Below are 27,372 nucleotides of genomic sequence, written 5' to 3'. Positions count from 1 at the left end.
GAGAAATCGGCTTGTATTCAAGCTAAAGCCTACAAGACTTATGAAGTACTCAAGCCAAAGACTAGGAACAAGTACTCCAAACAAAGGCAGCCCTTGGCTGAGGCTAACTCAGGTCTAGCTCCTGTCAACCATGGCCAAATTTTGTGTGCTCTTCTTAGACACCCTCTACATTCCATAGTGAAAAATGATGTGGCATCCACTTTTGACAAACCCTCAACAAGTCTTTTTGGACAACTCAATTTTTGTCTTTATCCTTAGACACTAAGAGAATTTCATGGAAGCTTATTCTTAGCCTAGCACTCTCCTATTGTAAGTTGTCTTCTCTACAAAGTTATTTTGTAATTGGTCCATGTCTTTACTTGACCATTGGACTTGGGAGTTTTGCTTTGGATTATGTATTCAACATAGGAATTGTAGACACCTCATTTTGTCACTTCAAAGGTTGCTTTAACGATGATGAATATCTCTACAGGCTGAGAGACTTTGTATCAATAGATTTGTGAGGTTTTCTGTGCTCCCTAACATGTCCATATAAAATGACCAAAATACTCTTGAAGAGGAAAACATGATAATAAGTAGTTATTAATCCTAGAAGTTCACTAAGGCACCCGAATAATGTATTATTTCATCATACCCAAATTCAGTATGAAAATGAATTCATATGCCCCTTTATTGAGAGAAGATTCCATTTTGATAAGTGGGACCCACACTAGAGGCTGTCCATGCTGGCCAGTACTATCCCTGATTTTCATACCAAAATGTAGTATGCAAAATATTGATAAAAATGGCTTTTGAATAGCTTGATTCGGGCATACAGATCAAAAGTTATGAGCATTTGGACATTCGAAACTACCTCTGGATGGACTGGGCCCAATCCAGTTCACTTTGGAACCAACCCGGTCCAAAATAGAACCGACCAAAGCAGCACAGAAGGTGTTATCAACATCCAAACTAAAAGTCAACAATCAAATGCCCCGCGATGATATCGAGCTAACCTAGTGTCGACATCGATGAGCCATTCGATATTGTCGAGTAGAACCCTCTGAATATCGATATGTAATCGAAAATGAAAATTCTTTTGACAATAGTTTAAGCCTCTCAACTCGATGTCCAGTGATGTTCTTTGCTACCACTTCGATGTCAGCTAACCTTGGATCGATGTCGGAAGAAGCCAGGAAAGTGGCATGTTGAAGGCTATCAGCTTGTGTTGATACAGTAGCTTCACGACTATTTTGAGTTGTCCTCTAATAGGATTCTTGGGAAGCTCAAAACATTAGAAAGTTATATATTTGAGTTAGATTACATAAGCAATTTGAATCATATCATTCTGATATCGGAATTGGAAGTTATGACTCGATCTTCAGGGCTAGTGCATGTACTGCAAAGAAAAGTTGTGTTTGCATATTAGTTAGATTCAATATCCATTTTGGTACGTTTACATTGAGATTTACCTCTTTGTCAAAACATGAAAGTTCCTTTGAGTCTTTTGTGCGTACGAAAACGAATCGGGTCAAACGGAGGTCATACAAAGAAGTTATGGCCATTTTTGTGAAGGTGCACAGTAGCCTACAATGTTGATGTTTAGCTAATGTCAACTCGGGGCATATCGATGTCGACTCGGGGTATGTCAATGTCAACCAAAACCATTTCAATGTCGGTTTCTGTGAATCGGAAGTACATCTAACCTTCCATATTTAAGGGATTTTGATTCCTATTAGGCATAGAAACCAATTTGGAAGCTAGGAACTCGTTTATGGACACTCTTAAGCCCCAAGACACACATATTTGGTAACAAAACCCTTACTTGAACCCTATTGGACAAGATTGTTGCCAAAACTTACACTTTTGATTCCCAATGGACGATTCAGATCCAAACAATGATCCATGGATTTGTCTAAGAGCATGTACACTCCTCTAAATCTATAAATACACTGCCTCCCACGTTGAGGGAGATCCTTCTCTAGTTTCTCTATGGTAAACTTTGGTTTTTGAACTTGTAATGAGCTAGAGAGAGAACGTTGTGCAATCATAACTTTTGGGTGTATTTTGTGAATGAATTTGGGCCTTCTTACTGAGTCAAGGGTAGCCTCCAACCCCACTCCTTCATGTTTCTTTGATCAGGTAATCTTCTATCATCTCTTTTTACTTTTATTCATCTCTTCTACCTTTGCTTTACATATTTTCTGTCTTTTCATCACACACAAAAGACTGTGTGATCCTACCTCACTAAGTGGTGGTCATATAGCCATGTGTATTGATTTTAATTCTTCTTCTAGTGTTGTTTTAGATCTTTCAATCGAGCATATCAATTTCTTCCCTTTTTTTATTTGCGTTCTTAGATCTAGTTTCATAACCTCCTTTGCACGTTGCATGTTTAGGCCTAGGTTTTCTCTTTATTTTTCATGGTATTCTTATAATAATAATCTTTTGATAACCTTTTTTGATACACTATGATCACTTTGTGAGTAAATCTTTCTTCTCTTTTAATATAGGTTTTTTTTTCCCTCTTCTTCTTCATATATTCCATGTGATGTTAGTTCATGCTATCCTAGATGTTTTGTGTTCATTTCTCACCTTTCTCTTGCTTAGTCTTATAATCATCTCCATATTGATTGACGAATTTTGATGATGTGATACAATGTATGTGGTGATCTTATGAATTTGTTCTCCATGTCATCTCCTACTATGTTTTCTTAATACTTCATACATCCATATAGTTTGAGTCTTATCTTTCATTCTTATTGAGTATGTTTTTAGATTATGATTTCCATGCTTCATTGATCCATATGTAGGCAACATGTTCATGTTTAGTTTCTCTTATCCTTATGATGATTTGAATGCTTGTTGATTTCTCCTACTATTATGATGTGATGGTCATTTATGGATAGTAAATTTCATCTTCATATTTGATGTTACCTTAGTCTCTTACATACATGCATCTAGTTTATTTAGACATTCTCTTTAATGTTCATCTATGTTTTCTTTTGTTTGGATCTAGATTCTTTTTGCATCTCTTTAATATGTTATTGGCATGTTCTCATATTTCCACGCATCATATGTGTCTTTGCATGCTTCCTCTATTTTTATGATTTTCACTGTTAGAGTACCTGTTTCATCGATATATTTCCAAGATTTAATTTTGCTTCATACTTTAAATCTGTATCTCCATGTTTTAATCATGCTTTTACCATTGTTTTATTGTTCCAAATGTTTTCCCTATTTTTAATTACCTCTTAGCCTTAGAGGTGTTTTCATATTTTTCAAGGATTTGATTAATGTGTGGATTCTCATGCATGTTTTCCCCATTTAGCTATGTTGCTTAGGGTTTACCATGTTGTTTTGGTGTCTTTGCAGTTTCAAGGTTTCCCCTTGATTTATCATTCATTCATGTATCCTAGTTTAGGGCTTGCACATTTAGGGTTAGCTTCCTCATGCATTGTTTATTCTTACTTTGTATATTATTTATTTACATTAGGTATAGGAACCATGCAACCAACTTCAGGTATGTTTTTCTCAACTTGCCCTTTAGTTTACTTTCATGTATACTAATCCTTGTCTTTTAGCCAAACCTCAAGGTATATCCCTCAAAACCCACTTTTCTTCTGTACTTTATTCTTGATTATGTCTTAATTTATTTCTATGCATGTTATACTGTCAGTTTAGCCAAGCAATAGGAAATCTGGCTTGACCGAACGGACAAGGGTGCCTAATACTTTCCCCGGACCGTAATTTGACCTGTACCCAAACCAATGGACCGATCAGTCCCCAATGCGCAATCATGGAGTTAACTTTTCTTTTGTGGGTCCTAAACCCTAATAATCTAGGTGGTGACTCCAACATTCAATTCACATCTCTCTTATCCCAAAAGAGGGGTGAGATAGAGGACACGTGGCGATCCCCCGCCATATCATTGTCCTTATAGTGACGACTCTGCCGATGGCACTAAAATCATATACGGACTTGTTTACTTCGTCATCATTAATTCATAGTCACCATTTTGAGAAGCTTACATGTGATCTTAGGGAGTTTGAAGAAGTAAAATCATAAAATTCTTCATCGTTTCATATTCTAAGTTGCTCTATACCGTAAGGAACACCTTAAATCTCATAATAGTGAAAAGTTCTACAACACTAAAATACATCTCGTTTAGAACTATTAAGTTCTTCTCCCTTTAATAATCAGGATCGGGACCTACTTTTGGTCCCGTTAACTAAATGGGACATTTCTAGGATTGGCACCTTTGATACCAATACCGATACAAACTCATCCTGAATACCAGGAAATGTCCCAATTGACACCCTTAGTTATTTCCTGATATGACTGGTTCCTCCTGTTATTCAAATTTTTAGATCTGTAATATTCTCTCGGTTGTTGCTATCAATTTCTATTTTATATAGTATACTAGGGGTCAAGTGGTGTTCCAAAAGCTCAATCATAACCCGAGTAAAACTCTTCAGTTAGAATTGTATCATGTTCATAGCTCTAACATTTTTTTCCTTGTCCAATAATGTTTCTCCTTCTCTGAATTCTAATGATAGTTGTGAGTCCTAGAGGGGATGTTTCTAGTTTTGAGAGATACCTAGGAGTATCTCATATGGAACGTCTGATCCTTATTTGTGATGGCAACTATGACCAAAATACTAGAGAGGTTGGATGGCATTAGTTTCTTTTATAACCCCTCTTTACTTGTAGTTTTTATGCATCATGGATTTGCAGGGAGCAAACAAGATACGAAAATCAGAGAAATGTTACAAGGACCGCACAAGGCACAAAGGTAAGGATGGGAAGAGGTAGACGTTTAGACTGCAAAGAAATGCTTGGTTGGCTTACCCAAGAAACTAAGCATGGTGGCTTATTATCTGATGGTGTTAAAACTATTAACTCTTTTAAATGTATAAATATAAGTAAAGTAGATCTATAGTAATAGTGCATGATTTAGCTAGGCATGCAAGGTTCCATAGTTTAAACTGTTTTTTTTTTTTTTGGGTAGAAATAGTTTAAACTGTTATGTGGATGATATTTCTTAATGCTATTTATTTGAATGCTACAATTTTCTTTCTTTTATCATAAAAACAAAATAAAGGTATTAATTTATGGGATGGGATGGCCTGGCCCTAAAATATCCTAAACAAGTTTCCTGGAATCTAGGGTTGGTTTCTTATAAAGGAGGTCTGATAGGGTCTTGAAATACCAAGATTAAGACTGTCGATTTTTATGAATAATAAAAATTTTATAGCACGATAGGATAGTCTAACCCTTCTTTTTTCTTGGGTAAACAGACGATAGTCTAACTAGTTGAAAAAATATTGTCTGTTGTTTTTTCTTTCTTTCTTTTTTTTTTCCGGGGGAATTTAAGAAAAAATGTGTCTCCTCACATTTTATGAATTGGTTTGTCCAAGGTTTTAATCTTGCAATTTAAGAGTCTATTTCAAAATAACTATGTAGATAAAGCTCTAAACAACAAAGAATTATCAACAAATCATCTAAGAAGTAAATTAGTACTCCAACAATATCTAATTATGAAATGAAGAACAGATGAGATCAAAAACTCAAATCCAACTTCAAATAGAAGCAAGAAAACGCAGAATACCAATTAATTATGTTCCCAAACAAATTTACAGGAATCCAAAAGAATAAGCGATATATAAAAGAAAAATACTAATAAACCCTTTTATGAGCTATAAATTGACCAAATCACTTCTACTATAGCTATGAGCTATTCAAATAGACTTCAATGATGCATATAAATCTAAGGATCGAGTTTTCCTTAAGCACCACGGTGAAAGGGAATCTATTCATTGTGGGGTTTTAGATATACGACAGGGTATATTGGAGAATATACTAAAAAACCTTGTAAAGATTTGTGAACCCTAGGATGGTGTGGTGAACCTTCACCGCACATTGAATGAAGACTTTCTCCTAAACATACCCAATACCTTAAAATACCTATGTGATCATCGAAGATATAATGCAATTAAGAAGCATACATATAACTAACATATCAGGTTAAACCAATCCATGAATAAATATGCTTTGGTTAGGATCAACAATTAATTGGGTATGTATCAGCTACACAAAGGTAGGCATATACCAGAACTCATCTCAACTATCCCACTTGGGTTCCTAATAAATACTCTCTTAACCATATATTTTTAGGTATAGTACATTTATACTGGTATCAGCCATATCATCAGTATCTGTATCGATATAGATCGAGCGGTTTGTTTGTTTTTTAATCTGTCCGATAATGGCCAATACCAACTAATCCGTATCAGTATCAGCCATGACCGATATGGGCACTAATTATGGTACTTAAAACCCGGCTCATGATAACCTTTAATTCAAGTGCATTATATAAAGTTGCACTACATACCCCTAACACAATTTCTTAGGTGAAAAAAAAAAAAAACAATAAGTAAAAAAAAGTAAAATCAAAGCCCACAAGTTGTCCTAATTATGTCTTTATAAGTTTTCCTTTTATATTAGGGTTAGAATGTGCCTGAATCATCAACATCGATTTGACGATCAGAGCTCAAAACCAGCCATAGATTCCATGGAAAATAGAGTTTTTTTAAAAAAAAATCAAAAGTTATGTTAATATCGCAATCCAAAGCTATACAATTGATGTAGACGATCACCATTATCGTCATCACCATCATCAACATATGTAACCTTTCGTAGCACTCTTATCATGCAAGCAAAAGGAAGAATTATATGAGAATGAGAGAGAGAGAGAGAGAGAGAGAGATCACATACCCGGAGCTGGCGTACTCACAGAGTTTCCCTCTTGGGGAGAAGACAATGAGAGCGACTTCGGCATCGCAGAGAACGGAAAGCTCGAACGCTTTCTTGAGTAATCCGTTCCGACGCTTGGAGAAGGTCACTTGCCTGCTCGTAGTGTTCTCGATCCGTTTCATTTGGGTTTTCCCTCTCACCATCTTCTCTCCTCCCCAGCGATGCAGCTTTAGAATTAGAAACCAAACAATCTATCCCAACTGTATCAGTACGTAGAAGATCACATAAAGAGGGGAAAACAAAAACACAAAAACAAAAACACTGGAAATGATTAGACGATTCAGAACTCAAAGGGAAGAAATTCGCACCAAAGGTTCCCCTAATTCAGAAACAAAACAAAAAAGGATCTTCTTCACCACATCCAAAAATGGAAGGAAAGAGATCTTGCTCAAAGCGCAGCCATAACCCAGAAGAAGAAAAGAGCGTTCGCAGAAGATCTCCCCCTTTTAGAATTATATTATTCTCTCTCTGTGTGTCTCTTAAATTTTCTAAAAAAAGAAAAGAGATAAAGTGGAGACTTGTGAGAAAGAGGAAAGACCTCTAAAACACTCATGTTCCCATGTTTTCGAAAGCAAAAGAAGAAAAAAAGCAAACAAAAATGGGATAAAAAGTCAAAAGTTCGACTAAGGGCACTGAAGCGTAAATAGCAAAAAGTTTATGTAATAGGTCGATTTCGTACGATGGTTAGGAACATGTCAACATCTTCCGTACGTAATTCAATTCATCAGGCAATAAAAACACGACACGTTTACATTGTATATTTTCGGTGATTGGCTCTCACCTCTCCTCCGGCCCCTGTCCAAAATTGTGGAGACTGGAAGGAACAAAAGTAGTTTTAAACTCATTTATTACTACTATTGTTATTTTGAGAGGGTGGGATCCGGTTGGGATAGAACCTGACCTGTTGTCACGTGGTATATGCCTTGGTGTCGAATTAGGGTTAGTGGAGGGGTTTTGTGGGGCCCATTTTTCTTTCATTTTAACAATTTTTTCCATTTATGTGCATCGGCGTAGGTTTCCCGTTTCCCTAGGAGACCCTAATAAAGGATTTTCTTCTGAGGTTCCAGAATTCCAAGATTACCCCAGGGGTCGGTTGGAACTCGGCAGGCTTTATCTTTCTTTCACTAGAGAAAGAAGGAAAAGACCAAATTGGTCCAAGTATGTAAATCAAACGGTTGGGATTTGTCCGATGGGGTTGATTGGATGAAAGGGCCAACCAAGAAACATATATATACACTTGCATTACATTAACTCGTTTTTCCAGTCTTAGGTCACGGATGACGCCATATCCCATTTGCTTTTGACGTCATATCTCTTGGGGGAGTGGGGACCACATCTTAATAAAAGGATGGAGAAGCCCCACCCCCCCCCCCCCAAAAAAAAAATTCGTGGTTTACCAAATAATTGGCGCGGTAGGACGCAGATCCGAATATTTTAATTTTGATACCGCCATATTTGAATTGACCTATTTATATTGGATTTCCAAAGTTTAAGGTCGAACTTAATTAAATTGGATTAGTGGAGGCCAATCCCATTACCGATTCTGCTTAGTTGAACCATGCTTGAGACAGGATATTATTGATCATATGGCTTGATGGAAAGGGTGTCATAATCGAATCAAACCGTTTAAATCGAAATCGTTTAATAAATGGTTTAGTCATGGTTTCAAATTTAAGATCGTTTAGTTAAATAGTTAAAATCAAATCAGATTGAACCGTTTATATAAGCCTTTTTTACAAATTCTACTAAAAAGTTAAGAGACATTCAAACCTTTTGAATAAAAAAAAAATTTTAAATATATAAACATTTATAATCGTACAATTGTTATAAAAAACATATATAATATCAAATTCAATTCAATGTTAAGTTTACATCTATTTCAATAAAAAAAAATTAAATAGAAAGAAATCGTTTGAATAAAAAATTTAAAAACTGTTTAAAATCATTTCAACTGTATAAAATCGAAAACCGTTGAAACCGAAACCATTTAAAACTGAAAAAGTTGAAATCGAAACCATTTAAACCATTTACACCGAAACCGGATCTTTTTTTTTCTGGGTAAAAAAGTCAGACCATTTAACACCCTTAGTTGATGGGCAAGTTTAGGCCTTCAGGGTAGAGTTTAAAAACACAGTATTAGATTCAAGGTCAATCACTGGCCAATTCTGATCCGGTCTGGATTGAACCCATAATCAGTGTGTATACCCATAACCCTAGTTTCCATAGATCAATTAAGGTTATTCTAGCTTCCTTTTTTTTATTTTTTGACATGTCACCCATTACCATCATGTATCAGATGCACCAGCAGATGGGGAGTAAGGACTCAACGTAGATGCGAGACTTCCTCCCAAGCTACCCTGTGCATGAAGAGGTCGGCTCAAGTTCTCGTAAGCCTAAGGGCGCACATATGGAATTCAAGAAAGTGAGTGGATTCCATCTGTGTGTGGCCCCTTAGGTGTATAAGAATGATTCTTGTATGAGAACCTGAGCTGGACTCATGCGTGAAGGGTGTTTCATATGTCTTGCTATACTCCATCAAAACTATGCACCTAATAGAGACTGAGAATCTCTAAGGCTCTCTATGGCAACATTTTTTAGCGTTTTTGGGTCCGACACACTTTTATGTGTTTCTGTGTTTTTTGAGCGTTTTTGGATCTTGAAATGCTACATGGTAACACTGAAAAAAAAAAAACGTTTCTATAACTAAGAAGAAACAGGAACCTGTATGGGTCGCACTTAACAGAATTGTGTTCTGCCTTTGGCCTTAAGGGGCTCAATACCTATCTGAAATCATAAGAAATTCATGTCCATTCTCACAGTTGAAGTTATTTTCAGGCTTTGTCTTGTTCTTTTAACTTTTAGCACCTACGACTTCATTTATGCCTTCTAATTGCTATATCAACTGTTCTTGTCTCCTTTGATTATAAAGGTTTTGGGCAAATTCAAATGGGTTCTGAAGAGCATAAAGCAAAATGTAGCCATTGAAAAAGAGCTCCTTATGGTCGATTACAAAGTGCATTACTTGTGCAATCAGTAGCTACAAAATTGAGAAAATCATCTACTCATGATCAAACATTTCCCCCCATTGCATAAAATTTAATAGGAAATAGAAAATAGAGAAAGGGAAGAAGTAGTCAAGTCTTCAACCTAATGATAAGTTCAAAGTTAATTTATAGTGTTCAAGGGATAGGCATATTCAAGAGTTAATTCAATATGTTGTTGCTTCGTGGGTTTTGAAGGAAGGAGTAGTGTTGAAATTGTTGGGGAAAGGGTTTGTTCTTTTTCCGTTTTGCTTGCAAGGCGGATATAGCGGCTATTTGGAAACGTGATCCAGTTCAGGTGGATGGACAATTGCTGCGGCATGGCTTCAACGTTGGAGGAAGGACTTTAACGTTAATGACCATTACATTACCCATCGGCTTACGTAGATTAGGTTCCTGGATTTGCCACAGGAGTATTGGCATGAGGATATCCTTATCTCAATGGCAAATGCGATTGGAAGACAGACCAGTTGCTATTGATAGGAAGACCAAATTCTCGCTTTTTGGTCACTTTGCTAGAATCTATGTTAATATTGACGACGCCCTAGCTTCCACGTGTGCAGGAGCTTTAAACAGGACACGTCGTCTATCAAAATTATCATATGGAAACAATTAAGAAAGAAGGCCCATGGCCGTAGAATGGACAAAGTGAGGAGGGCTTATATATCCTTCTTCCATAACAGGGCATGGTCAAGTGCAACACAGATCTTCTACGGCGCTTCCCTATCCTGCCTGTGCTGCGCAGACATAGGGCCGCGTGCAATGATCACCTTACCCCCACTTGGGCAAGGCGATCGAGCAGGGGTAAGGCGACCAATGCGCGTCACCTTGTGTCTACGCAGCACGACAGGACAGGCAGCCTGAGCTGTAGAAGATTTGAATCCTGGTCAAGTGGACATTGACAACAGAAAGAGAGGCACATTGTCATCTCTAGCTGCGGCGTGTGCTCCAGTAGATCATAATGGAACTGACCATTACGCACTTGCCATACAACTAACTAAATCGACATTACTCATCCGAAGAGTCCAAAACGAAACCCTAAATTAAAGTAGCTAGATATTCATGGAAGCTAGCAGCAGGAAATTCAATTCAATAGAAGATGAAGCGTACTAGCTACCTCTCAGCCATGCAGTTAATTAGCAAGCGCAACAGTTCTCCCTATGGTCTTGAAATATGTTACGTCTCCGTGCGAGTTACTCCATTCTCAAAGACGTACGTACTCTCTCGACAACGAAGAAGATCGATCATGCCCAGATCGAGATTGTATGGTTTGGCGCCAGTCAGCACATTCCTAATTCGGAACCATGCAGGATGGAGTTTCTATTGCTCCCTTATTAGCTCTCCAAAAGGATTCAAGACAAGTTCTTGATGGACAGTTATTGGTAACGTTGCAATATATCCCATTGATCTCAAAATCTTAAAGCTCTCTTAAAAATAAGCTTTTTTATTTTGCCAGTCACCAAATTTAACTATTCATCCATCTCTACTTACCATATCTTAGTTGTCATTATTCTTTGGATTCAACTAATTTGATCGAACATCTATCTCCAAAGACATTTCTTGAAAGATGCAGTTCTTCTTGAAGGTGGAATTCCATTCAACTAATTTAAAATGGAATATATATGTAATTCGCATTCTCTAAACATATTTGATGGTTGTGGCAACATCTTGGGCCTTGAAAGATTATTAATTTCCCAACTATTTTGATTAAAAGGTCGAGCTAATTACCGTTTGATGCATCACAATTCAAACATTGGTTTTTGAGGTATGTCCTTTGCCTAGTAACTGAAACCCAAACCCACACAGACACGCCCAAGTCATGCCGAACCCAAGCAATGCCAAAGACGGGCACACCTGCACCACGGGACGCATGATAGCCCACTCGCTCAAGCTTATGGTGTCACTAATGTGACCCTCAAGGCCATGATACCTCATTTTTGAGGTATTTCTCCCATTAAAGCTATATTGTAGGAGTACCCACTACAAGTTACCAATCCCACAATATGTTGCCTTGCCTTCGTAAAGGGCTTACTTGTCAATCCACTTCGACCTTATTCTTCACCCTATGTATTACTAGTACCTCAAATGATCGATATCGTGGCACGAATCTAACATCTTACCAGCCAAAGCTTCTTCCCACCATTTTTGCTTTGAGCACTCCCCCACTCAATTACACAACACATACTTCCAAAAATGTTCAGGTCACAACACTACTCGGTTCCTCAATTAAGCTCTCCTAAAACTGTATAATTTTCTAATGTAGATTGTTACTAAAGATCCAGAAAATATTGTTCGATATAAATTAGGTAAAATACCACTATACTCTTGAGCTGTTCACCTCTTCCAACCTCTTCCAGAATCCCAAGATTACCCCAGGGGTCGGTTGGAAGTTGGAACTCGGCAGGCTTTATCTTTTTTTCACTGGAGAAAGAATGAAAAGACCAAATTGGTCCAAGTATGTAAATCAAACGGTTGGGATTTGTCCGATGGGGTTGATTGGATGAAAGGGCCAACCAAGAAACATATATATACACTTGCATTACATTAACTCGTTTTTTCAGTCTTAGGTCACGGATGACGCCATATCCCATTTGCTTTTGACGTCATATCTCTTGGGGGAGTGGGGACCACATCTTAATAAAAGGATGGAGAAGCGCCCCCCCCCCCCCCCAAAAAAAAATAATTCGTGGTTTACCAAATAATTGGCGCGGTAGGAAGCAGATCCGAATATTTTAATTTTGATACCGCCATATTTGAATTGACCTATTTATATTGGATTTCCAAAGTTTAAGGTCGAACTTAATTAAATTGGATTAGTCGAGGCCAATCCCATTACCGATTCTGCTTAGTTGAACCATGCTTGAGACAGGATATTATTGATAATATGGTGATTTTTCTATCATCGAGGGGCTTGATGGAAAGGGTGTCATTATCGAATCAAACCGTTTAAATCGAAATCGTTTAATAAATGGTTTAGTCATGGTTTCAAATTTAAGACCGTTTAGTTAAACAGTTAAAATCAAATCGGACTGAACAGTTTATATAAGCCTTTTTTACAAATTCTACTAAAAAGTTAAGAGACATACAAACCTTTTGAATAAAAAAAAAATTTTAAATGTATAAACATTTATAATCGTACAATTGTTATAAAAAACATATATAATATCAAATTCAATTCAATGTTAAATTTACATATATTTCAATAAAAAAAATTAAATAGAAAGAAATCGTTTGAATAAAAAATTTAAAAACTGTTTAAAATCATTTCAACTGTATAAAATCTAAAACCGTTGAAACCAAAACCATTTAAAACTGAAAAAGTTGAAATCGAAACCATTTACACCGAAACCGAATCTTTTTTTTTCTAGGTAAAAAAGTCAGACCATTTAACACCCTTAGTTGATGGGCAAGTTCAGGCCTTCAGGGTAGGGTTTAAAAACACAGTTTTAGATTCAAGGTCAATCACTGGCCGATTTTGATCCGGTCTGGATTGAACCCATAATCAGTGTGTATACCCATAACCCTAGTTTCCATAGATCAATTAAGGTTATTCTAGCTTCCTTCTTTTTTTTTTGACGTGTCACCCATTACCATCATGTATTAGATGCACCAGCAGATGGGGACTAAGGACTCACCGCCGATGCGATACTTCATTCTCGTACGAGAACCATTCTCATACATCTAAGAACACACAGATGGAATTCAAGAGAGTGAGTGGATTCCATCTGTGTGCGGCCCCTTAGGTGTATGAGAAGGATTCTTGTATGAGAACCTGAGCTGGACTCGTGCGTGAAGGGTGTTTCATACGTCTTGCTATACTCCATCAGAACTATGCACCTAATAGAGACTGAGAATCTCTAAGGCTCTGTATGGCAAAGTTTTTTTAGCGTTTCTGGGTCCGACACACTTTTATGTGTTTCTGGGTTTTTTGAGCGTTTCTGGATCCTAAAATGTTATATGGTAACACTGGAAAGAAAAAAAAAACGTTTCTGTAACTAAGAAGAAACAGGAACCTATATGGGTCTCACTTAACAGAATTGTGTTTTGCCTTTGGCCCTTAAGGGGCTCAATATCTATCTGAAATCATAAGAAATTCATGTCCATTCTCACAATTGAAGTTATTTTCAGGCTTCGTCTTGTTCTTTTAACTTTCAGCACCTACAGCTTCATTTTATGCCTTCTAACTGCTATATCAGCTGTTCTTGTCTCCTTTGATTATAAAGGTTTTGGGCCAATTCAAATGGGTTCTGAAGAGCATAAAGCAAAATATAGCTATTGAAAAAGAGTTCCTCAAGAAATTGCACAATTCCTGTATTATGGTCGATTACAAAGTGCATTACTTGTGCAATCAGCAGCTACAAATATGAGAAAATCTTCTACTCATGATCAAACATTTTCCCCGATTGCATAAAATTTAATAGGAAATAGAAAATAGAGGAAGGGAAGAAGTAGTCAAGTCCTCAACCTAATGATAACTAAGAAGAAACAGGAACCTGTATGGGTCGCACTTAATAGAATTGTGTTCTGCCTTTGGCCCTTAAGGGGCTCAATACCTATCTGAAATCATAAGAAATTCATGTCCATTCTCACAATTGAAGTTATTTTCAGGCTTCGTCTTGTTCTTTTTACTTTCAGCACCTACGACTTCATTTTATGCCTTCTAACTGCTATATCAGCTGTTCTTGTCTCCTTTGATTATAAAGGTTTTGGGCCAATTCAAATGGGTTCTGAAGAGCATAAAGTAAAATATAGCTATTGAAAAAGAGTTCCTCAAGAAATTGCACAATTCCTGTATTATGGTCGATTACAAAGTGCATTACTTGTGCAATCAGCAGCTACAAAAATGAGAAAATCTTCTACTCATGATCAAACATTTTCCCCGATTGCATAAAATTTAATAGGAAATAGAAAATAGAGGAAGGGAAGAAGTAGTCAAGTCCTCAACCTAATGATAAGTTCAAAGTTAATGTATAGTGTTCAAGGGATAGGCATATTCTTCTTCTTTCTTTTTTTTCTTTCTTTTTTCTTTTTTTTTTTTTTTTTTTTTTTTTGATAAGAAGCAAATTTATTGAACTAAAGAGTCATTACGAACACTGGCTTCACTTTCACAAAGATGAAGAAACCAAGGAGAGGTAAGAGGCCAAACAGTCGAAGACTCAACCGAAAGGGCCTACCTGGCCAAGGAATCAGCCATTGTATTGGTTGACCTTGGAGCAAAGGAAAACCAGCAATCATCAAAAGATTTCTGCAGTTGAACAATATCATGATGAATGCTTTGGATGGCAAGCTCCGGATCAGAAGAGGATAATTGCTTGACTAACGAATAACAATCTGATTCCACAAGGACCTTCTTGAAGCCACCACTAGCTGCGAAAAGAAGGCCGGAGCGAATGGCAAGAGCCTCGGCAATGAAAGCAGAATCACAAAAATACCAACCGAAAAAGCCTAAAGAGGGATACTAGAGTGATCCCTTATAATATTTCCAATGCCACCTTTTTTAGAGCCATTGATCTAGGCTGCATCAACATTTAATTTATCCCAAGAAGGCGAGGGTGGAATCCAACTATGAGCATGACTATGACTGGAATCAGAACTATGAGATGAATCCATATAATGAGCAGAAGAGAAAGGAGGTTTATTAGCTTGTTGGAATTCAAAGAAAGCCTTTTCTGCCATCTGGATAACCTGCACCGGTGACCAAGATCGATTTTTAAAAATTATATCATTCCTCGCGAGCCAGATATACCATAAAATGAAAGAAGCCTGAGCAAAAAGATCTTGGGCCATCTTCTTATTCCCAGAAAACAAAGGATCCCATGCTTTAAACCAATCGCTCATAGTAGCTTGGGCTGGAAAATTGATCTTTTGGGATAGAGACGAGCCAAACCAAACAGCTTTAGAAAAAGGGCAATTAAGGAAAATATGGCCCATTGATTCCATATCTGCTCCACATCTTTGACAGGAAGGATTAGCAGGGATATTCCTAGAAAATAGGCCAACACCAGATGCAATCCCATCCGCACAACACTTCCATAAAAAGACTTTAATTTTAGGAAGAGTATTAACCTGCCAAATACGTTTCCAAGAAGATTCCATCATCAACTGGTGAGCCTTAACATTTGAAGATGAACTGGGCTGATCGATCATGGAATCAGCGCTCCTATTATTAAGGAGATGGTACATAGATCTAACTGAAAACTTTCCTGACTTAGCAGTTCCCCACACAAGTTTGTCATCATGGGGATAAATGCTTAACTGAATTTTCAGAATAGCCTGTCATCATGGGGATAGGCATATTCAAGAGTTAATTTAATAGGTTGCTGCTTCGTGGGTTTTGAAGGAAGGAGTAGTGTTGAAATCGTTGGGGATTGGAAAGGGTTTGTTCTTTTTCCGTTTTGCTTGCGAGGCGGATATAGGGTTATTTGGAAACGTGATCCAATTAGGAAGGATGGACAATTGATGTGGGGTAGCTTCAACATTGGAGGAAGGACTTTAATGTTAATGATCATTCCATTACCCATTAGCTTATATGGATTAGATTCCCGGATTTGCCACAGGAGTATTGGCATGAGGATATCCTTGTCTCAATGAGGAATGCAATTGGAAGACCAGTTGTTATTGATAGGAAGACCAAATTCTCACTTTTTGATCACTTTGCTAGAATCTGTGTTAATTTATTTTTTTTTTTGGTCGAAGAATTTGTGTTAATATTGACGATGCCCTAGACACACCATGTAAATTAAAAGGCGTCTGTCAAAATTATCATATGGAAACAATTAGGGGCAAATACTATCATTACCCTACACTTAGCCTATATTTACTAAAACTACCCTACCTTAAACTTCTTTTCTAATACTACCCTGCTTTTAAACTTTTACATCTTCTTCTGCCCTCATGTTTTTAAATACCTAGATTGCCCTTCCTTTTCACCTACTAACCTGTTAATCTATTTAACCTTCCATTCATCATCTTCTTTTTACTCTTTTTTTTCATTAAAATAGTAAAGAGTGAAAGCACCCACTCACTTCTTCTCTCTCCCATTTTTTACTCCTTTCAGTTTTCTTGTTTTGTTTTTTCTTCAATCCTTCTATTTAATTAATTTTTTATTCAACATTTCATCCTCATCATTCTTCTTCGAAGTTCGAACAGATCATGGTTAAGTATCGATATCGTATCGCCCGATACAAACTTGTTTTTCTAGTCACCGATACCAATACAATGCCGACATCGTATCACTAGCACGGTATGGACAAGGGGTAAAATGGTCAAAAACCCATTTTTTTAAGGAGATTCAGGGGTAATTTTGCCTGATACTGTATCGGTATCTTATCGGTTTTGCAGTGTAGGGGGCCGCCCAAGAGACTGTCTATCACTCTCTTTTATACGATTTATACATATATATATAGTAGTAGAGTGACTACTGATTTCTATTCATAGTTCCTCTCTCGTTAGTGTACTCATGGTACTCGGTAGTGCGCTCGTGATACAATACTTGTGCAACAGCGCTTACGGCGTGCTCACGCCAGTCGACTACAAGGCCCTATGCCTTGGTATAGTACAGGTGGTGGTCTCTCACTGGGGCGAAGTACAGCATAGGGGTCCTTACTCTGTGTCTCTGCATCCTGACCGCTTCTTGCTATGAGACCAGCGGTTACCGATACCCGTTCCAATACTGTGCGTCGACTCTCTTCAAAGCACCCCACTTCTTCTCTCTCTTCCTGTTTTTATTTAATTTACTTTCTATTATTTTTGAAGAGAGTCGATCTGTTCCATGGTTTTAGTGCACGATATCAGAACGAGTTTCAGTAACTTGCAAGAACGATATTATACCGATACGGTATCGGCCTGGATTGGCTGTATTGGGCAAAATTACCCCTAAATCTCCTTTAAAATGAGTTTTCTAACCATTTTACCCCTTGTTTGCACCGTGCTACCGATACGGTATCGACACAGTATTGGCATCGATGACTAGCAAAACCGGTACGTATTGGCCGATACGATACCGATACTTAGAACCATGATCTGTTCGAAGAATAACAATGAGAATGAAATGTTGAATAAAAAATTAATTAAGTAAAAAAATTGAAGAAAAAAAAACCGAATAGAATAAAAAACGGGAGAGAGAAGAATTGGGTGGGTGTTTTCATTTTTTACTAAATTAATGACAAACAAAAAAGTAAAAAGTAAAAGATGAATGGTAGGTTAAATAGATTAGTAGATTACTAGGTGAAAATAAAGGGCATTCTGGGTATTTAGAAACATGAGAGTAGAAGGAGATGTAAAAGTTTAAAAACAGGTAGTACCAGAAAAGAAGTTTAAGATAGGATAGTTTTAATAAATATAGGCTAAGTGTAAGGTAGTGATAGTAATTACCCTAAACAATTAAGAAAGGCCCATGGCCGTAGGATGGACAAAGTGAGGAGGGCTTATATATCCTTCTTCCATAACAGGGCGTGGTCAAGTGGGCATTGACGACAGAAAGAGGCACATTGTCATCTCTAGCTGCGTGTGCTCATCCGAAGAGTCCAAAACGAAATCCTAAATTAAAGTAGCTAGATATTCATGCAAGCTAGCAACACGAAATCTCATGTTGCAGGAAATTCAATAGAATATGTTTACTATACATTGTTTCAAAAAGTGATCCGTAAGATGAAGATTAGCTGCACTAGTGTGGATACTGGTGTCTGTGTGTTTTGAGAGAGAGATGGATTTGACTTCAACACATGGTCTTGAAAGCAGCTCTAGATCGAGCTAGATGTACTTGAGATCATGGCTGCAGGAGACCCTGGTGCGTAGCGTACCTTTCAACTTCAGAGATTGCCACCCGAGCCGACTCCCCAAGCAAAACCCAGATCCATATATGCCTCTCTGTCATGCTCGATCGTATGTTACGTCTCCTCGCGAGTTACTCCATTCTCAAATACTCTCTCGACAATGAAAAAGATCGATCATGCCCAGATCAAGATTGTATGGTTTGGCGCCAGTCAGCAAATTCCTAATTTGGAATCAGGATGGAGTTTCAATCGCTCCCTTATTAGCTCTTCTGATTCAGGATAAGTTCCTGATGGACATTTGGGGGCAATTACTGTCACTATCCTAGACTTAGCCTATATTTATTAAAACTATCCTATTTTAAATTTCTTTTCTGAAACTACCCTGCCTTTAAACTTTTACATCTCCTTCTACCCTCATGTTTTTAAATATCCAAACTACCCTTCCTTTTCACCTAGTAACAAAAGCTGGATTTTCTCGTACGTTGCAAAATATGAATTATGAGATTGTTACATATAGGTCTTGGTACAATGCATATGTATTGAGAATTTTATTTGTGGCTTCATGATTATTTTAAACTGTGATTTTTCCATTAACAAACAATTGTTAAGTTTCTGGTTTTATGTTTTTGTGTTTAGGATATATTCCAAGGAAGATTGCAAAATAATTGTCGATGTGCATGTGCATGTGTGCACGTGCAACGTGGCACCAAAAGGTGCCATAAGTTGAAGGGGAAGAGTAGGGCTTGAAGAAGATACTGGAGATTCTGAGTCAATATAACCTAACAGGTTCAGATCGTTGTTAGGATTCTCAATGTTTAATGTGCAATATCTTTCAGCATGGGTGTTTTAGAAGTATTTTCAAAACATTCAAAATATCTACCACGTGGTAGCTCAAATAGGTCCCAACTTCCAAATATGAAATATCTATATAGTCCAAAGAAAATTGGCTATGTGGTGGAATAAAACTTTAAAAAAATATGGAGACTACAACAGAGTGCATGGAATACATGGACAAATTTGAAATAATGAGATTTTTAAAGTGCATCCTATTTAATGCATGGTTTGAGGTATCAATATCAGATCGCCCATATCAATATTACTAGCTAGCCACAGATCTCGATATGTGGTCGATCCCTTATCAGTGAAACGATACGAACCAAGAGTAAAACTGTCAAAAAACCTGATTTTTTAAGAAAACACTATCTGATCGAGATCGATCCATATCAATAGTGTATCGATTTATGAGATAGTTGATAACCAATCCGATAACATGCACTAAATCCATGGACTAGGGTGAGAGTGGTCGGTGTGTGGGGTGTGTTGTGTATTTCTGCCATTCCGTGGTCCCAAAAGTTGGTTAACCTTTTGGGATTGACGGGTGGTTTGAGTGATTATCTAAAAAAAAAAAAAGGTGAAAGTGATCCATATTATAAGTGATGCACAATGTTACCCGAATTATTGCAGTAGCAAGAACTTAGTGACTTAGATATGATTGCTAGGTAGTCAACTGGTTAATAATTTCATGCATCATGAACTATATGTTATTGCTTGCGTGTTCCCCCTCCCTTCGCTGGACTCAGTGGACCTTACCTCCTTTATGTACACCTTTTTAGATATAGCTGTAGATGACGGAATTGTGACGAACCTGGAGGTTCACTCTTCCGACTATGATTTTGTTGGCGTGGAGGACCCAGAGCCAGTGTCAGAGGAACATGGTGATAGGTGTCTATATGATGATTGTGCTTATGGGGCATATTGATTCAGAGATTCTATTTTTTATTTCTTTTTGAATTTATACCATTCATTGTATAAGCTGTGTTTTGATAGTTATGTAATGGTCATTTGGTTAACACTAGATTACTGTATAACTTATCACTAGACAGATGAACATTATGTAACTATTACTTAAACGGTTTCGCGACTCTATTATTTCTTTGAATGTGTAATATTCTTTTGTTTTTCACATTATAGTATTATTAGGATAATTATATTAGTTTTGACTGTGATTTAAAAATTACATTCAAGATCCTGACAGTGTAGGATGACACATGTCATCGTAATCATATTCTATCTATTATATTTTATCCTTTTTGAGATCCAAGCGTGACATGAACACTTTCTAAAGCAACTCCTCAAAAGTTTGATATCCTGTACACTGGACCGATCAGACCTATAGAGTGGTGTGGCTGAAATATATATATATTTTTTTGTAAGAAGTAAACTTATTCATTAACACGTATTGAACGCAAGGTGTCACATTTACAAAGTTTAAACATCCATGGAGTGGAAACAGACTAGGATGTCCAACGCGCTGAGGATATCGATTATTCTCTCTAGTAACATGGCTGATTAGAGTTGATAATTGAGATCAGCTCTATGTAATCAGATTTAGCAATCAAACAATCAATGCCTTCGGCAACACCGTGAAGAAGACCGGCTCTTAAAGCAATCGCCTCTCCCTTGAAGCACCGAAGAGAAAGCCGCAGGAACAGAGACAGCGATGACTGGATCATCGAGGCTATTTGGAATAATAAAATGTTTTTGGGGCAATTACTATCACTTTGATAACATTTAAGCTGCTTGAAATGGAGATAATAAGAGAAATATAGAAGAGAGTGAGTGCGGGCCGTGCAGCTAGGCGAACAGATGTTGAGAATGAGAAGAGTGTTGGAGTGCTTTCGTTTAGGGTTCTGGAGGACTGTTCTTTGCCAAAGAGAAGGAGAGGGGCGACGTTGCAAGGGGTTTGGGCGTGCGAGGAAGCCGAAGAAGAAAATGAGTGAAATTAAAAAAAATAAAAAATAAAAAACAAAAGAAGGAAAAAAGGGTTGAAGACAAAAGGTGGTAGTTCCTTGGTTGTCTTTGGGGTTGCAGGCGGTGGTTCCTTGGCTCTGGAGATGGGTTTTAGGTTGGAGGTCGGTAGCTGAAGAAGAAGACGTGGGAGAGCCGGTTGCAGGTTGAAAACTCAACGGTTAAGATCGACTAACCGTTGTGTTTAGTGTTGCGTTTATCCGCCTTCAACGGTTGAGTATACCTTTCTTTCCGAACGAGCCCCTCCCCTCAGTCCCTCGACTCCCTCTTACGTCCATGAGAAGCAGCGGCGCACCACAGTGGATCGTGAGCGACACCGATGGTCGGCTCTGCAACTTAGACAGCGGCACAGCGGAAAGGTCAGAAATAAACTCTCTTTCTCTTTTTCCATCTCAAAATCCTTTTTTTTTTTTTGGTTTTTTTTATCTCCGTCTCAAAAATAGAAATCCTTTCTTTCCTGGTTTTCAATGGAGTCTTCGAGAGGTTTTGCATTAATTCCACTCTGAAACGATTGTGAGGCTTGTTGTTAGGTTTTTGGCTTCATAATTCCAACGGATCTGAGCTCTTAACTTGGGAGAGAGGAAGGAGTAAAGAAAGTGGGCTTAGTTAGTTTATTAAGTAATTTAGTTGCTGTCTTGATTCCTAGTTTAAATAGGATTTGTTTCAGTTTTTGTTTGTAGTTAAAATCAGAGTTATGTTAAGAGTCTGGTTTCCCATTCCAATTAGAAGTGCTATTTTGTTATTATTTAAGCATCGTAAGAGCCAAGGCTCAGACTAACGATTTTTGCAACTGAAGATGTTGTTTGCTCTGCAACGTAGCTGAGCGAATCAGGGGTGACGAAGGGTGGTAAACCTGGGATTTTTTTTGCTGTTCATGCAAATAGGTATTGTTATCCGGTCTAATAAATCTTATCTTGTTCCTGTTACTGATATTCAGACCATGTTATTAAAAGCTTTATTATTTCTTATTCTCTGATTTAAGACTTGCGGCTCCCCTGTTCTGTGTCCCAGTTTCAGCAATAGAGTTTTGTGGGTTCACGAAGATCTGCTTGTTTTGAGGATTCAGAAGGAACCTTAGGACTAACACTACGATCAAAATTTGGACCCATCTGAGGCCTGAATCCCCCTGCTACTTATAAATCACTGTTTTCTGAGTTTTCTCGATCCAGAATTTTGTTTTTAAAATTAATCTTAATTCAACCATCTGATGTCTATAATACTTTGGTTATTGGATTAAGGTATTAAAACTGTGGTGTTATCCAAGTTTCAGGTTATTCTACTGGTCTAATTTGAATTATTTTTTGTCTTCTCTGTTTCCTGGATCTCAAACTGAGAGATAAATATTTTTTATAATTACTTTGAATCTAACCATCAAATTGCTTCCTTATTTTTGAAGAGTTCTTATTCCCTATACCTGTGTTTGATTCTTAAAGTTTGGGTTGAGTCCCAGAGGATTTAGTTTTCAGTCAATTTTGGGGTTATCTGTCTGAGTTGGGTTTGTCTTGGGATCTGTCTGGGAGGTTATCTTTCAACTCTCCGCCAATCAGAGGATGGGAATTCATATTAGCCCTCTATTGCAAATTTCAAGATACAAATACTTGGCCTTAAAAATTAAAAAACCTTTGACTTTGGGATAGGATCACTAATGAATCAAATTTGTTCTTCTTTTCTTTGAACAATTCCCATTTCAGACCGAAATGATTCATCCACTCTTCCCTGGTTCTGTAATTGGGAAGATATTGCTTCAGCTTAATGACAGCCTCTTCACCCCTATTCTGGTCCCCTACTCTAAACTATGATCTTCCCTGCAATCATAATGTGTCGTCTCACTTGAACTAGTTGATCGCAGTAGTCCAACAGAGTAAAAGATATCTTCATCTGGTGTAACTGCCGATATCTTATTATCCCACCTGCAAATGCAAATAGATTTTGACTCATCAGGTCAGAACAAAACTAGGTCATTATATTCTCTAGTTCTTCAATCGTCAGTAATTTTTCACTACTCCCTTGCTTTTATTCTTGGGATAGACAAGGATGGGTCTGCAGGCGTTTGGGCTTTGTGGAAGGATGCCCTTGTTGTAGGTTCAGACTTCATTAAAAATCCTAGCAGCTGGACTGATTTGGCCTCTGTTTTCTTTTCTTAATTTTTGCAATCTTGGGCTTCTTTTTTGTTTTTATGCTCCCTCCCTTTGTGATATCCATTAGTGCTGGAGTGGGTTTGGTTTCAACAACTATGGTTGTGTTAGTGGAGTGAATATGACCATCAATACAGGTCCAGTGATATTGGATGAAACTGTTGCCAGCCTTAGAGGACCTTAATTTCCATCTTTTTGAGGGTGTTAGATTCTTAAATAATGTACTTGCATTCTGCTGTAACAATGGTAGCAGCAGTTTGCACTTCATTTAATGATTAAACAATATAGGATCCTTTTGGATTCCTTTAAAAGTAGTCCTAGAATTTCAGAAGATCTGCAATCTGTATGCCGCATCGCAGTTTTTCTCATGTTTTTTACTTTCTTATGGCAACTTCATTGTTGATTGATAATTGTTTAAGAATAATGATTTTAGCTTGAAAATTGATTGTTGCTTGATATTTTTTATTTAAACAAACTCTGTCCTATAATTGATTCTAAGATTGGAATGGATGTTTGATTGTACTATGTAGTTAGTTGAGACTTAAGAGCCTACACAAAATGGTGAATTTATGTGTGTGTATTGCTGTATTTTTTCAAATCTAAACAATTAAAACCTGTAATTTCCGTTTTTGAATTTTTGCTGTTCTCGAAATGTTTGACTGGAATTTTAGACTGTCCAGTTCAAAATTTTGAGGTGTTCTAAACAAGCCGTACCAAACACAATTTTTTTCCCATTTCCATTTTTAACTAACTATGGACCAGAATGCGCTGCTTCAAGTGCTTCCGTTTTCCTCATCCAAGTATAAGAACAAATGTTAATATGATCTTTATGGACCCAATATAAGTTTCAAACAAAGGCGCGTCAAATTTTTTGTTTTGCCACTCATCGAATTAGTTCTTTCAGCAGAGCGCAGGGAGGGAACCCTTGACGACGGCAATGGCACATGATAACTGCAGCAATATGGATATGGTTGTCCATCCTTTGATCCTTCTCCTTCTCACTATAGTATCCATCTTCTCTGCGTACTAAGTATATAACAAATTGACTTTCATCAAACAGGAAAATAATAATAATAATAAAGAATAGCATAATTGTTGGTAGGGTTTTTGACTTCCAAGGATTGAGTTTAGATTGACGAGGCTTTGAAACTTCTCCATTTGTGGGCTGCAATTTATAATCAATTTTGGCCCAGTGGTATTGAATATATGCATGTGCTTGTTTCTGTTTCATGGCTTAGCTAATAAAAATAATAAAATTGAAAGTTTTAGGATGAAATTTGTTTGACAAGTTTATGTTTGCTTTTCTCCATTTTTGTTTTGTTTTCTGTAATGCAAGATTTCTTTTATTTTCTGTTATTAACTTTGCTCTTATTGTTTTTATAGTTCTATACTTTCAACTGTCTATTTGTCACTACCCTATTTGCACGAGACAAGGAAAGGGTATGGGGAACTGGTCCAAACTTTGTAATGACATTCTAGGACTGATTGTGGATCAGTTTTCGGCAATCGAAGATGTTGTTCATTTTGGTGCGGTTTGTAGGCCATGGCGATCAGTTTTAGCCGAGAAGTTGCATTTCTCTACTATTGCCGATCCCTGGCTGATGCTTGCAGAGAAGGAAGACAATGACAACCGTGGCTTCTACAGTCTCTCCACCCAAAAGGTTTACAACTTGAACTTGCCAGAGGCCCGTGGCAGGAAGTGTTGGTCGTCCTGCGGTTGGTTGATAACTTTGGGGCTTGATTTGGAGATTCACTTATTAAACCCCTTTTCTCGGGAACAAATTCGGCTTCCACCTCAACCAACACTCCCTCGTCAATACCCCCTGATTTTAGTCTAGAATTTATCCGTCGGGCTTTTATACAGAAAGTGATATTGTCCTCAAGACCATCTCGTTCTTCAGCTAAAACAACCCCTTGTGAAGATGATGACAAATGCGTGGTTATGGCAATATTTTCCGAATTCAGGAAATTAGCCTTCTTGAGATTGGGAGATGAAGTTTGGACTCCTTTAGACAGTGATAATGGTATTTACGATGTCATTTACTTCAATGGTCAATTCTATGCCATCACTTACAGAGGGGAATTGTTGATTGTTGATATTTCCAGTCCTCATCCAAAGACTATTGAGTTTGCTGAACATGGAGAGGGTATAAACACTTGTGCGGAATTACATCTTGTGGAGTTAGTAGGAGAACTCTTTATTGTTGCACAGGAAATTAATGTGGAAAATGAATTGATAAGCGGCAATAACATTCATGAAACAGTTGGTTTTGATGTTTACAAATTCAATTTTGATAACAGGAAATGGACGCAGGTGAAGAGCAGCCTGGACAATCGTGCTCTGTTTGTGGGTTTTAATGACTCTTTCACCATCTTCCCATCTAACAACCATTTAGGATGTGAACCCAACTGTATCTACTTCACTGATGTCGACTTATATGGTCTTATGGAAAATGGAGCTGGTCATGACATGGGAGTGTTTCGGATGGAGACTCAGGAATTTGATGATCACTATGTTGGCCCCGACATCCTTACTCGTGTTTGTGCACCTCTTTGGATTTGTCCTTCGATCGAGGACAGTTTGTCTCCACTAACTGTATTAAAAAATACAACACAAGAACTTTCTTTTCCAGTAGCATCATCTTCTATTACAAGAGTGGAAGGACATCTAGGCATCTAATGAGAATGAGATGATTCAATGTATGTCATCTTGGTTTTTGTTAATTATGAAGAGAAGAATCCAGGAATCCAGCCTCCTGCTTCTTGATTCTAGTTATTTATTTATGGTGTGGCAATTCCATCTTTGAAAATATTTACAGAAATAAAGCTCTCTAATGAGGTGATTTAATGAATGTCATCTTGATTTGTTTAAAGAGAAACATTCAACCTGCATCTTGATTCTCTCCACTTATGTGTGGCCATTCCATCTTGAAAAATCTAAAGAATTAAGGCCACTCCATTATCTCTAGTTTTATTGTCTAGTTAGGTTTTTTTTTTTTTTGATAATGTAATTTTGGCTCTTAAACTGCTTATGAATCTGAGCAAGTGAGGATATTTGTAGCCCTTTTGAGCTAGGCTTTGACAATTAATACATCCCGTGTCATTCTCCCCCAGCCCCCCCAAAAGGAAGGGAAAGAAAAAGAGATCCAAGTAGTATAGTTTATGTGCCATACCAAATAAGACAAAATGAATGATCATATTCAAAAAGCTAGGCACGCTATGGAGCTGCCCAGCCATGTGTCTGCCTCTCTCCCATTCTTGTGAAATGACTCCCTTATCCATGGTTAACCCTTCTTCTATGGGTTTACCTCCTATTAGATTACTTGGAGCCGACGGCATGTTCAATCCTAGTACAAATCATAATTATAATAAGTAAGAGAACCTTGAAAGACAATGTGGCCCTTGTGCCCAAACACAGAAAGGCAGTGTGGCCCCCCATGAATGGTAGAAATCCCACCCATGTTGAAGCTTCCGTGTATGCTCCTATTGGCACCCACACTGGTGCAAGGGCCACACTGCCTTTTAGAAAACCTCTCCCATAAATAATTCAAAACTAGACACACATCCATCTTTATTGGATTCATTTGTACAAAACTTAGAAAACATGATGCAGGTGACCCAATTCATTTCGCCTTATTAGACTTAATTTTAAGTCCGTATTGGATCATACGGGTTTTGAGGGTTTTATTTTTGGGTTTTTATTTGTGATGAGATCGAATAATAAGACCATAATGTCGGGGACGGGTTAACATACGAGATTAATTTTGTAACAAACTGTTCTTGGTGACAAGTAATAAATTTTGAGTCACTTTAGAGGAT

The 27,372-nt window shown here is 37.5% G+C and overlaps 3 protein-coding genes across 6 annotated transcripts in view; 2 read left to right on the top strand and 1 right to left on the bottom strand.

Annotated features, from left to right (window-relative positions):
• Positions 1-6,971, bottom strand: part of LOC122647046 (MADS-box protein SOC1-like) — a 54,457-nt gene extending 47,486 nt beyond the window's left edge. For all 4 annotated transcript variants that reach the window (XM_043841863.1, XM_043842587.1, XM_043843150.1 and 1 more), the window contains exon 1: positions 6,757-6,971. In XM_043841863.1, the coding sequence (XP_043697798.1) occupies positions 6,757-6,938 (182 nt within the window). In that variant the 5' untranslated portion in view covers positions 6,939-6,971. The remainder of the gene's footprint in view (positions 1-6,756) is intronic.
• A 14,699-nt stretch (positions 6,972-21,670) lies between these two features.
• Positions 21,671-25,561, top strand: LOC122664815 (F-box protein At1g10110-like). The gene is made up of 2 exons (XM_043860815.1): positions 21,671-21,778; positions 24,936-25,561. Exons 1-2 carry the CDS (start codon positions 21,695-21,697, stop codon positions 25,389-25,391), a joined length of 540 nt encoding a protein of 179 aa, XP_043716750.1. The 5' UTR covers positions 21,671-21,694; the 3' UTR covers positions 25,392-25,561.
• On the top strand, positions 25,496-26,233 carry LOC122655265 (putative F-box protein At5g55150). The gene has a single exon (XM_043849474.1). The coding sequence runs from the start codon at positions 25,496-25,498 to the stop codon at positions 26,231-26,233; it is 738 nt and encodes a 245-aa protein (XP_043705409.1).
• The last annotated feature ends 1,139 nt before the right edge of the window (positions 26,234-27,372 follow it).

Source organism: Telopea speciosissima, chromosome 1, assembly GCF_018873765.1.
Source record: "Telopea speciosissima isolate NSW1024214 ecotype Mountain lineage chromosome 1, Tspe_v1, whole genome shotgun sequence".
Taxonomy (NCBI): domain Eukaryota; kingdom Viridiplantae; phylum Streptophyta; class Magnoliopsida; order Proteales; family Proteaceae; genus Telopea; species Telopea speciosissima.
The sequence above is the reverse complement of the archived record's forward strand: the minus strand, read 5'-3'. Positions and strand labels throughout refer to the sequence as shown.

What these genes read in the sequence shown, in the direction of transcription:
- LOC122664815 (XM_043860815.1), top strand. Translation starts at nt 21,695, where the DNA reads ATGAGAAGCAGCGGCGCACCACAGTGGATCGTGAGCGACACCGATGGT. An exon ending in ACAGCGGCACAGCGGAAAGG is followed by an intron (nt 21,779 to 24,935) that starts TCAGAAATAAAC and finishes ATTGTTTTTATA; the next exon opens with GTTCTATACTTTCAACTGTC.
- LOC122655265 (XM_043849474.1), top strand. Translation starts at nt 25,496, where the DNA reads ATGGCAATATTTTCCGAATTCAGGAAATTAGCCTTCTTGAGATTGGGA.